The sequence below is a fragment of the Cricetulus griseus genome (genome assembly GCF_003668045.3).
Source record: "Cricetulus griseus strain 17A/GY chromosome 1 unlocalized genomic scaffold, alternate assembly CriGri-PICRH-1.0 chr1_1, whole genome shotgun sequence".
Classification (NCBI taxonomy): domain Eukaryota; kingdom Metazoa; phylum Chordata; class Mammalia; order Rodentia; family Cricetidae; genus Cricetulus; species Cricetulus griseus.
In genome coordinates this window covers 67,732,637-67,744,763 of record NW_023276807.1, presented here as the reverse complement: position 1 = coordinate 67,744,763, position 12,127 = coordinate 67,732,637, and the positions used below count along the sequence as shown (strand labels likewise).

The window sequence follows — 12,127 nt, the reverse complement described above, 5'->3', positions numbered from 1 at the left end:
CCAATAACCTCCAAAAACAGGGTTTTTTTGTTTTGTTTGTTTTATTTTTTGGCTAGATTTATAGTACCAGACATGAATTCCCTTAAGTGGAGCCAGCCTCAAGCCCAAATCAGAGAAGAGTTGGTTACCTCTGTAACAGTCCTGTCACTATTTCATTCATGGGCTCATTTACCTGGAAGGTCACTGTTCTAGCATGCAGGGTTCACTGGTGTGTGCAACAGCTGATGACTATTTCCCCCAGTGGATACTTTCAGAACTATGAAAACTAGCCATCAGGAAGGAAGTTTCCAGGTCAGTTCCAGCTTAATCTTTCTATATGCGCCAAAGTATGGTGTATTTCAGCAATCAGCTAGTTATGGCAGGCAACCAAGAACAATGACCTATGTTAAGAAAAAAAAAAAACCACACATTCTAATCAAGTAAATTTGTTCATGTCATGAAGCATGGTGCAATATCAGAAAAATACTGCTGTAATTTACCACATTAAACCCAATCATGTAAGTCAGCAGTTTCATACATGTACAAAATTTTTATTGGTTATTTACTTACCATGGTCATCACACCAGGAGTTTTTTTAAAAAAAAAAGTTTTTAACTTGGTAAGGCATGTCTGTCAACCTTCAAAGCAAAATCTTCAAGTTTCTAGATGCTTTTAAGAATCCTCATCCAAGCAGGAGTAGAAGAGAGGGGTGACCAATGGCCTTTGCGGCACAGAGGACAAACGTGGGGATGCCTCACTGTTACCATCATTTACTAGAACAATAGGGAATAACACAAAGGAAAAGGACAGGAGTCATGTGGATTGGAAATAACTGCCCATAACTGGAAAATCCAGGAGCAATCACCCATTATCATCAATAGAGTCCTCAAGACTAACTCAGAAAGTAAGGCACAGATCCAGAGAAAACAAAAGTGATGCAGTGATAATCTTTAGGATTCAGCTCAGCTCTCTGGTTCTTAAACTTCAAATGATTAACATCATCACCACTGGTCTACAGTCTTCCGAAGGCATCAGAACCCATGAGCATCTTTAAGCTCTGTTCTTAGGACCTGGTTCCTCGTAGAGTGAGGGATCCTGTATCTGTATAGGTGTCATGTATGTGTGGGCGTGTGAGTGTAGCATGCATAAGGATGGTACGTAAGTGTGAAGATGGTATACACATGTAAACAAGTACATGTGCAAGTGTGGACATGGTGTGTGTGTGTGTGTGTGTGCGTGTGTGTGTGTGTGTGTGTGTGTGTGTGTGTGTGTGTGTGTGTGTGTGTGCATCCCCCAGAATACTCTGAGCCCACGTCACTTAATTGTTCTCTCATATGTGTCAGGTTGAAAGGAGAGCCTTGGGAAGCTGCCCAAAGAAAAGATGAGCATGGCTGGGAATGAGGCTCGGTGTTTCCTATCCCAAGGTAGGGGAAGATGGTGCCTGGGTGCATACAGAGATGCACAGAGGAGGAGGACTCCAGGATCCCAAGGGAAGCCTGTTTGTCTTCCCTGAGAGAGTAAGAGGGGAAGAGTCCAAAAGAGAGACAGGCAATGGCCCCCATGCCTACCCCTTCAGACTATAAGTCAGGACTAGGCACAGTGCTAACAGTAACCATGGGAGAGGTGTAAGAGGAAGACCAAGTAGATAAGGCCCCTGCAGGTCCACGTGGAAACCCCTGACACCTGAGACCCAGCAACCAGCCCAGACACATGCCACATGGAGGTCTCCATCTGCTGAAGGAATTCAGCTGGAGGGCCCAAACACCAGGCAGGCTCAGCTTCTGTCCTCTGATGCTCTGATGGTTGGTCCTCTGCCAGAGGAAGCTGAGTAGTCGTGGCCTAGAGCGCAAAAGGGAGGTAAGTCAGCTGGGATGCTGTGGCCTCCTCCCATGTCCCTACAGTTACCCTGGGATGAGAGGGTTGGGCTTCCAGGGTGAGTTTTGACCTCTAGCCCAGAAGAGTCAGTACTGCCGAGTCTGAAGGGACCCAGGAGTCAGAGGTGCCCCTGAGGTGGACTGTGGTAGCACAAGGTGGGTACTGTCAGTGCTCATAGATGAGGTCTGGCTCCCAAAAGAATGATCAGTCTTGTACCTGTCCCTGAAAAGGTCCACCCCAAACCCACAGTGTGGTCCAGGAGACTGTGTAACCATGAATGCTGTGTTCTTGGGGATGGACCCAATTTTTACACAGAAAGTCCCATGTCCAAAAGCCCTATTTGGGGCCTGGGTCAGAGGACATGGAGGAATAGGACATGGACCACCTGCTGAGGGCTGCTTCCAGTGTGGGAAGGAGGTGGCAGAACAGCCAGCAAGGGCTGCACAGCCCAGGTCTCCCCTGCAGGTCTTTTCCAGGTCACAGAACCATACCCAGCCTTCTGTCTTTTATAGTGTCATCACTGTGGGTGTGGACGTCCATCTGTGGGTGACATCTGTTCCCACCTCTAGTTAGAGCCCACTTTGCCTGCCATACCTTTCCCGGGACGTACAAGTGCTGGAGACGTGAGTGCCAGCCTCCAACCAGCCTCACAGAGCTCCCAGCCTATGCTCTAGCTTTCCCCACCCCTCTCCCTCCCCGATGCCCTTTGCCCTCCCAGCAGCATCTGGACAAGCCCCAGCGAGAAGCCACAGTGGCATCATGGTTCCTCAGTCTCTCGGGTTGGTGCTTTTCTGCTTCCTGCTCCAGCTTCAGGGACCCCTAGGAGCTGTAGGTATGCGGGTCCCATCCATCCAGGGAGGGTATCTCTGTGGACTGGGTGAGTTGAGAAGCCAAGCTGTTTGCAGCAGCAGCAGCTGGGGTAGCAACAGGAACCGCCTCATGGCTCCATTGGATGGATGTCTCTGCCAAAAGCAAATAGTCTGGATGTTTGCCACTGGGAGATAGGCTGTTCTTCCTGGGGGCAGGAGCTTTGGCTATTGTTTTCCAAAGACTTTTTAGAAGTAGGGAACTTTACTGCCCCCTGTGGACACCGGCCTGTGAAGCTGGACCCTGGAGGCCACTCAGTGCAGAGCTCTGAGGCAAGAGACCTGATGTGTCCAGGACAGCCACAGGACACTGAGCAACAGGGCTTGTTCACTCTCTCAGCCCTATGGTCACAGCCACAGCCCCTCATCTACACACCACACACACACACACACACACATACACACACACACACACACACACACACCACATATACCACACACACCACACACACACATACACACAGCTCTGAGGCCTCAAGGGAGAAAGCTTGAGGATATGCATGGAAAGTGACAGAGTCTCACATGCTGGAAGAGAGGCTGTTCCCACGCATGATGACATCGGTGCTCCAGCTAGTATTGTCGTCTTCCAAACCCACGGCAAGTAGGGATTGTAGCGGATTGTTGTCCTGTGGAACTGAGTGGTAACAAGACAGCAATGGCTTTACAGCTGCCCTTTCTGGCTTTCTCAGATACTCTGCAGCCAGGTGGGGGACCTTAGGATCCTGTTTCCTTTGGAACCCTAGGAGGTTATTTGGTGCAAACTTGCCTTCTCCTAAGGGCTCACCACTCAGCCCTGATAAAGCTGTGTGTGTCCCAATTTACTTATGACAGATGGGTCTTTCTCTGCCTGGTGAAGGTTCTCAACTGGTCCTGTTTAACAGCATCCCCATCCTTCCCTTCCAAACCAGACTGATTCTCTAGGAACATCAGTTCTCCAACTTGAAAAAGATACATCGGTCCTCGGCCCTTCCTCTTCCCTCACACTGTCCCTTCCCCAAATGATTCCTCTGACTCCCATCATTGTCCTTCCAGAGGCCCCTCCTTTTGGGTATGCCAGAATCCTCTTGGTGACCAGAGCCACGTTTTCAGCCCCACCTAAAGCCAATTCCTCCCAGCAAGGCCCATATGGGTTTTCCTTCCTTAAATGCACCACCTCTGCATCGGCAAAATCTGTCTCCCCATCTCCTCAAGCCTTCTTCTTGAATGTACCGGCTGCTTTTGACTCTTCCCTCTGCCCTTGTTCCTCATCTTCTCTCTTCCCATCCCAGTCACACATCTTCCTGTGGCTACCCTGCTCACGGACATCCTAGGCACACAGTTTGTGTAGCATATGGGAACTCTCAGGCCTCATCATCATTCTTGGTTTCCACCCCTGACTAATTTTAGCTAATTTAAAACCCTCATTCCCATCCCCACACTCATACCTAGGATTCAGACCCCATGTTAATTGAGGCGTCCCAAAGAACCCTCAAATTCAGCATGCCAAACTATTGTGGCTGCCTCCCAAACCTTTGCTTTTCCAAACCTAAGTGGGGAACACAAGTCACCTAGTTCCTGTCAGGGTCGCTGACAGGCAAGGCTGTGTGGGGAAGACTGGATCTGGTTCTGGGACCTAATGGGACAACTCCAAAGTAGCAAAACAGGACTAGGAACCCCAGTTGAGGCAGGTGTGACCATGGTGCCCAGGGCTGATGAAGTGTTTTCATATGAGCTGAAGCCCCAGGGCTGTGTGGTTTGAGATTCCCGAATTGACTCCAGGACACAGATGTGGGAATAGATGAAGAATTTAAATATATGTTTGCATATACATTTCCTGTATACACAATGTGTGATTTACTGTCTCCTTTTTGTTTGATGTCACATCTCAAGCCTTGTGTTCACTGACATCATAGGAGACCACGATTTGGCAGCCTCAGACCGTTACTAGCAATATATCAACCAATATATCACTTTGTGAGGTTTTGTACACCCTCCAACTATTTTCTCATTATAAATCCCTAAGAGAGATAGTGAGCAGGTCAAACCACATAGATATGGTAAATTTTCATTTCATCTAATGAATATATCACCATATACTTCTTTGTAAGGCTGTGCCTTGTTATCTGTCACCAACCATCAATGAAAAACACACCCAATTTAAATTCAGCCAAGCCTGGAGCTGTATTGTGTCTTAGACCTTCAGGCCTCAGAAGAGGGTAAACCATGGAGGAACCAACCTATGCACCTTCCATTACTTAAGGTGGACAGAAACTCTTTGGGAGAGAGGATCCAGTGTGGGCGTGGAGGATCCAGTGTGGGCAACTTCCGAGCTCCTTGAGGAAAGCTGCCTGTGTTGCATGGGACCTTCTGTTTCTCAGTTTTCCTAAACCAGGAGGAAGCACACAGTGTCCTACACCGGCAAAGGCGTGCCTACTCATTCCTGGAAGAGCTGAGAACGGGCTCCCTGGAGAGAGAATGCCTTGAGGAAAAGTGTTCTTTTGAGGAGGCCCGAGAGATCTTCAAGGTCACGGAGAGGACCGTGAGTGCCCTTCACCCCCAGTGGGGGGCAGCACTTGTGTAGCACACTGAGGCTGGAAGGGTGGAGAGGGTCACACCTGTGTTCAGAGCCTGTCTCCCCGTTTTGGTGATAGTCGTCACTCAGTTCACATAGATGCTTAGGAACTCTGACACACACAGGCTTCCACACCATATGCAATTTCTTAAAATATTTAATGTTCTTTATTTATTTACTTTCTTTTTGGACACTTTTTATTTAATTAACTTTTTAAAATTTATTTTACATACCAACCACAGTTTCCCCTCCCTCCTCTCCTCACAGATGACACCAGCTAAGACTCCTAGCAATAGTGTACAGGGTGCCTGACCTGGTCATCTACTTAAACCCATATGCAAATTTTTACAAGAGAAAAAACTATAACTCCTAAAGCACACTTGATGTGCCTACTATTTTCCCAAAGGAAAATCCTTATTCCAGAAATATCTAGGGCTGCCTGTGAAGTTGACCTGAGAAGGGAAGATTGCCCTAGCAGGGAGGGCTGCTCACACACACATGCAACCCTCACTGCTGTCCCCACAGTAGGTGGTTCCTTTAGGGAACATGTGAAGAACACTGTGGCTTCCTCCACCACACGGCCATGTGTACTTCGATTATGAGTTACTCTATTTGTTTGTTTCTTTTAATTTGAAGCAAGGTCTTGCTATGTAGCCCAGGCTAGCTTCCAAAACTATCTTCCTGCCTCTGCCTCCTGACTGCTGGATTTACAGTATGTGCTACCCTGCCCAGCACTGTGGTTTCATTTTGTAGAAGAGGCATATTTAAACATTATTGAGCATTTTCCGTTCTAGTTAAACATCTGTCTTTGAGTGTTTTTTTTTTTTCCCCTAGGAAGGGTGTGTCAAGATAGGACAATCTTTGAGACTGGGTTCATCATGTTTAGTTTTGTCATCATCGCTGGAAAAATACAGTTAATCACATTCCTGAAGTAACTGTGAGGGGTTTATTTTTCATTCTCCAAGGGATTTTTTTTCTCTCACCAGCTTTGACTCATATCACATCTCAAACATCTCTCTCACACAAGTTCTCATGCTAAAGGCTTCACACTCACAGGAGACCTCACACTCACATTCAGAGAACACCTCTCTCGAAAAAGTTCTTACACTCACAGGAGGCTTCACACTCAAAAGGCCTCACACAGGAAACTCATGTACACAGGAGAATTTACACCCACAGAACACCTCACACAGGACACCTCACACAGAGGACTTCATTCTCACAGGATATCTCATACAGAGAACCTCACACAGAACACCTCATCCTCACAGAATACCTCACACAGAGCACCTCACACAGGAAACCTCACACAGCACACCTCACACAGAACACTTCATTCTCACAGAACACCTCACACAGAGCACCTCACACAGAATACCTCACACAGGATACCAAATTCTCACAGAACACCACACACAGAGAACCTCACACAGAACACCTCACACAGGACACCTCACACAGAATACCTCACACAGCACACCTCACACAGCACACCTCACACAGCACACCTCACACAGGATACCTCATTCTCACAGAACACCACACACAGAGAACCTAACACAGAACACCTCACACAGGATACCAAATTCTCACAGAACACCACACACAGAGAACCTCACAGAGAACACCTCACACAGGACACCTCACACAGAATACCTCACACAGAACACCTCACACAGGATACCAAATTCTCACAGAACATCTCACACAGAACACCTCACACAGAATACCTCACACAGAACACCTCATTCCCACAGGATATTTCACAGACTCAAAGGATACATCACGCAGGATGACACAGTCCATTCATAGAACAGCTCTTTCACAAGTGTCCTCACACCCATAGGACACCTCACACAGGGAACCTGCAGAAGTTACTTTTCTCATTGGTACAACCAAATACCTGACAAGAAACAACTGAAGAAAAGACAGGCTTATTTTGCTTCATAGTTCAGGAGGAAGGCCATCTTGGTAGGTAGGGAAGGCGTGATATCAGGAACACGAGGCAGCTAGCTGGTCACAGTGCATTCAGTCAAGAGGTAGAGACTGATGTCTGCTGGTGCTCAGCTCATGTCTTCCTTTTTATTCAGTCCAGGGCTCCCATGGAAGGATGCTTACCACATTTAGGGTTCCAGGCCACTGCAGGGGGGGGGGAGCCGCATTGGGGCCAGAACTCAGGTGCACTGACTTGAGAGAGGCTACTGTGTCGTGGCTTTAGATGTCTCTAGAAAGGGCATAGAAAACATCCACCTCAGATAAGCCAGAGGGAATCTGTCTTCCCAAGTCCCTCACAGAGGTCAGGAGCCCCACCCATAGCTCCTGAGCTCCCTCCATGGACACTAACTGCTACAACTTCTCATGAGCGTGCCTCACATGGCTTCTTCTTCCCCCTCAGAAGGAGTTCTGGATTGTTTACACTGGTGAGTAGGTGAAGAGCCATTTGTGCCCCTCCCTTGTGGGCCTTCTTTGCAGCACACTAATGCCAACTCACCCACAGATGGGGACCAATGCGCCTCGAATCCATGCCAGAACGGGGGCACCTGCCAGGACCACCTCCAGTCTTACATCTGCTTCTGCCTCCTAGACTTTGAGGGCCGGAACTGTGAGAAGAGTGAGACCAACTTCCTGCCTCAGTTTACAGATGGATGGAGTAGGGAGGGGAGGACCCGGGTCCCTGATTCCAGGGTGTTCAGCCTCAGCCCCTGTGGGAAACCCGTCCAGGAGACATTAAGTACTCTCTTCAAATTGAGAGTCTAAGGTTTGGGGTCTCAGACTCAGTGTCCCTTTTGGCTCCCTACCCTGGGGATTCTGATGATCTGCGGAGAGGTGAGGAAGGGTCCCTATGTCACTATTCAGCTTCTGTCCCCACCAGGCAAGTCAGCCAGGTGAATGTCACCTGGTTTAAACGCCTGCTGGTTTAAATGTATGAAGTATTTCACCCTCTGCCTGCTGGTTTAAAGGTGTGAAGTATTTCTTCAGCTCTGAAACATCAAACTATCGTTAAGCTTAGAGTCCATCAAAGCACACTGGCCCCAGAAGTTCCTCAGTGGGCCTCATAGAATCCACTGGCTGCAGATTTACACATGTTTATTTTGTTACACCAAAATTTGTGAAGAAGCCAAGAGCAGACTAGCCCAGAGTCCTCCAAACGCCACTGAGGCTGCCACTGTTGAGACTTCTTAGATGTGTGGCTCCCAGCTCCAGGTCTCCTCCCTCCGGATCAGTCCACAGGGCAGGTGATGCCAAGTTCAGTCTCAATAGTCTGCAGCTGCACACTGCCTCCCAAGGGGACAAGGACAACCGCCATCATGGCTGGCCTGCCAGCCTCTCAGCCTGTTTTCTGTCCTCAGACAAGAATGACCAGCTGATCTGTGCAAATGAAAATGGTGGCTGTGACCAGTATTGCACTGACCATCCAGGGACCAAACGCTCCTGCCGCTGTCATAAGGACTATGTGCTTCAGCCAGATGGGGTGTCCTGCAAACCGAAAGGTATGGGTCCCAAGGGCTGGTGCTCTTACACCCTGGAGAGCCAGTCACCTTCGCTGGCCCGTGGCAAGTTATCAGCCCAAAGATGTGTAACAGACCAGATCCCGGCTAAGCAAGCATCTAATAGACACTGAATGGCTGTGAGGTGGAAGACAGTGAGCTGAAGGACACCCTGCCTGGGAGCTGTTAACTTGGAACTCTGGGCCAGCATCCTGCACTGTCTCAAGTGCCCTGCCCATTAAAGTCAGGCCAGGGGTGAAAAGAGGCCCTTCATCTCCTCTAATGTCCAATCTGGATATCTTTAGGACACGCCTGGGAGTCACATAGACACACCTGGCATATCTGCCCACTGATGCACAGTTGAGAACATAGGCTGACTTACATGCATGTGGGTAGCAGGAGTATGTACATGTGAGTGCACTGCCTGAGGAGGTCAGAAGGTGTCAGATTCCCCAGAACTGATGTTGTGAGCTGCCTGATGTGGGTGCTGGGAACCAAACTCAGGTCCTCTGCAAGAGCAGTCAATGCTCATAACTGCTGAACCACCTCTCCAAATGCCTTGAATAAAGGCGTGCAGCTTGAATAAAACCAGTGTTCTCCATGAGATGACTGAAGCTGTACTTCCAAGGGCCGAGGCTTCTTCGGAAGAGGATGGGTTCAGCCTGGTCCATGAACTGGAGGTCAGCCAACCACAACTAAATCTTTTTTCTTACACAAGGACTCTGCAGTGTGGGAAGGAGCATGAGTGAGGTCAAAATAGCAGGTCATTCTGTGTGGGTGGTTCATTTTCACACAGATCATCCCTCACCTTGTAGCAAACCCAAGCTATATGTCTTCCCTAGGAAGACCTAGCATGTCTTCCCTATGAAGATCTAGTGTGACTTCCCTATGAAGACCTAGCATGTTTTCCCTGTGAAGATCTACCATGTCTTCCCTATGAAGATTCAGCAGACCTCAGCTCTAGAAAGCAAGGTCTCAATTTTCCCAAATCAGTGTCTGTCTCCTCTCACAGATGCTGTAATAGGCTCCCCCTGCCCACTCTAGAGGGAAGCACTGATCTCCTCTGCCCTGAGGCTTCCCACTGTCCCTGGCAGGGGCCAGCTGCTTCTGAACCCCTACCCACAAGCACCTTAACCTCAGCGCCCCACTCTTCCTGATTTCTATTTCATACAGTTGAGTATCCATGTGGGAAAATACCTGTTGTGGAAAAAAGAAACTCCAGCAGCCCCCAAGGCCGGATTGTGGGAGGCAAGGTGTGCCCCAAAGGGGAGTGCCCATGGCAGGTAAGGTTCTGCCTCCTGTGCAGACTCCACTTCTCCAGCTCTGCTTCCCCCTGACTCCAGGGTTTCTCTCCAGAGTGTGGAAATTTTGAATTGGGTCATTTTTACACACAAGGAACATGGGCTGGCCTCCACCCCACCCACATCCCAAGGTACCCCCTCCCCATACACATAAATACACACTTGTGCAGAGAAAGGGAAAGAAGGGCCATGCAGAAAACCATGCACGGTCTGCTGCTGCCTCGGGGGGTCACTTGAGGACCTGCATGTGTATCCCATTGTCCAGCATCCCTGTGTTCTACCAGGGCCCCCAGATCCAGAGCTGCTCTCAGTCCCCAGGGCCTTGTATTGCAGGCAGGAATCTTGCCAAGCTAGCTGCTTCCTAGGGACAAGGAGACCATAAAAAATAGTGTGACTTTCTGTCTCCGTGTTCCCCCACCCAGGCTGTGCTGAAAAGCAGTGGGATATTGCTATGTGGGGCCATCCTGATGGACACCACGTGGATAGTGTCTGCAGCCCACTGTTTTGATGGTATACGGAGCTGGAGGAACATAACCGTGGTGATGGGTAGGTATGGCCTGTCCCTGGCCTCTCACATGAGGCATTTTCAGACTGACCAGATGACAACTCCAGGAAGGGCCTCACTAGAGCTGACCCACTCTGTCCTCTGAGCTTTTCCTCCCCTCAGGGAATAGAGGGAGGGTTAGGGCTGTTTTTTCCATCCTGCCCCTCTCAGAGTGGGTGGCAAGAGTCCCGTCCACTCCTCACTCTTCCTCAATACCCTGGTTCTAGACATGGCCCGTTCACAGCCTTCCTTCTGTAACTGCAGTGGGTCCTGGTGCATGTTTTTCCCAGGACCCCAGGGAGGATACAAATCCTCCAGATACCAGAGGCTGAATGGGCCACAACCCTGTCCATATACTCTAGGCCAGAGGGCCAAGACAAGCAAGAATTCTGTGTGGGGATACGGCCACACATGGTAGGATGTGTGCCATGAGTGGTGTGGTCCTCTCAGGTGAGCATGACTTCAGCGAGAAGGACGGGCCTGAGCAGGTACGACGGGTGGTACAGGTCATTATCCCTGACAAGTACATCCCAGGCAAGATCGACCATGACATCGCCCTGCTTCGCCTCCACCGGCCTGTGACCTTCACTGACTATGTGGTACCCCTGTGTCTGCCTGAAAGGGCCTTTTCTGAGAGCACCCTATCCAGAATCCGCTTCTCAAGGGTCAGTGGCTGGGGCCAGCTGCTGGACCGTGGTGCCACAGCCCTGGAGCTCATGGCTGTCGAAGTGCCCCGGATGATGACCCAGGACTGCCTGGAACATGCCAAGCACAGTTCTAACACCCCCAAAATCACAGATAACATGTTCTGCGCTGGCTATGTGGACGGTACCAAGGATGCCTGCAAAGGCGACAGTGGTGGCCCACATGCCACACACTACCGTGGCACGTGGTACCTGACAGGTGTGGTCAGCTGGGGGGAGGGCTGTGCAGCTGTTGGCCATGTTGGGGTATACACCAGGGTCTCCAGGTACGCAGATTGGCTGATCAGGCTCATGGACTCCAAGCTCCAGGTTGGGGTTCACCGAGTGAAACTACTCTAGCTCCTTGGACAGCCCAGCCTTTCTCAAGGAGGAAGCTGTGTAGTCTCCTGATATTCTTGGGGTGGGGAAGGAGAAAGAGATAAAGAAAGGGTGAAGGAAACAGGGGGGAGACAAACGAGAGAGTCAGAGAGAGAGAGGGAAACAGGGAGAGAAGCAGAGGGGAGGGTCAGAATTAGAGACTAACAAAGACTCTCAAAGGGGCTGGGTGGTAGAGCCACAGGCAGGCAGCCCAAAGGGGCAGGGTGGTCCTGAGAGAGCCAAGGCCCGCCCTTGCTACTATATCCCTGCAGCTGCCTCCAGTCTGCATGTGCTCTGCCTGCAATGCTGCAGGGCACACACGTGCATATAGACATATGTATGTGCATGCATGTGTGTGCACTCATGGCACATACATCGTCTGCACCACTGTTCACTTGTGTTTCTTTCTTTTTTGTGTGAGTACCCTGTCTTTATTTCAATTAAATGAGAGACACCATCTGA

General features: G+C 49.7%; 1 protein-coding gene across 1 annotated transcript; it reads left to right on the top strand.

The window, feature by feature from the left end:
- The first annotated feature begins 2,599 nt into the window (after nucleotides 1-2,599).
- Nucleotides 2,600-12,127, top strand: F7 (coagulation factor VII). Its single transcript, XM_035452880.1, has 8 exons — nucleotides 2,600-2,686; nucleotides 5,078-5,238; nucleotides 7,667-7,691; nucleotides 7,769-7,882; nucleotides 8,622-8,762; nucleotides 9,933-10,042; nucleotides 10,483-10,606; nucleotides 11,055-12,127. Exons 1-8 carry the CDS (start codon nucleotides 2,614-2,616, stop codon nucleotides 11,645-11,647), a joined length of 1,341 nt encoding a protein of 446 aa, XP_035308771.1. The 5' UTR covers nucleotides 2,600-2,613; the 3' UTR covers nucleotides 11,648-12,127.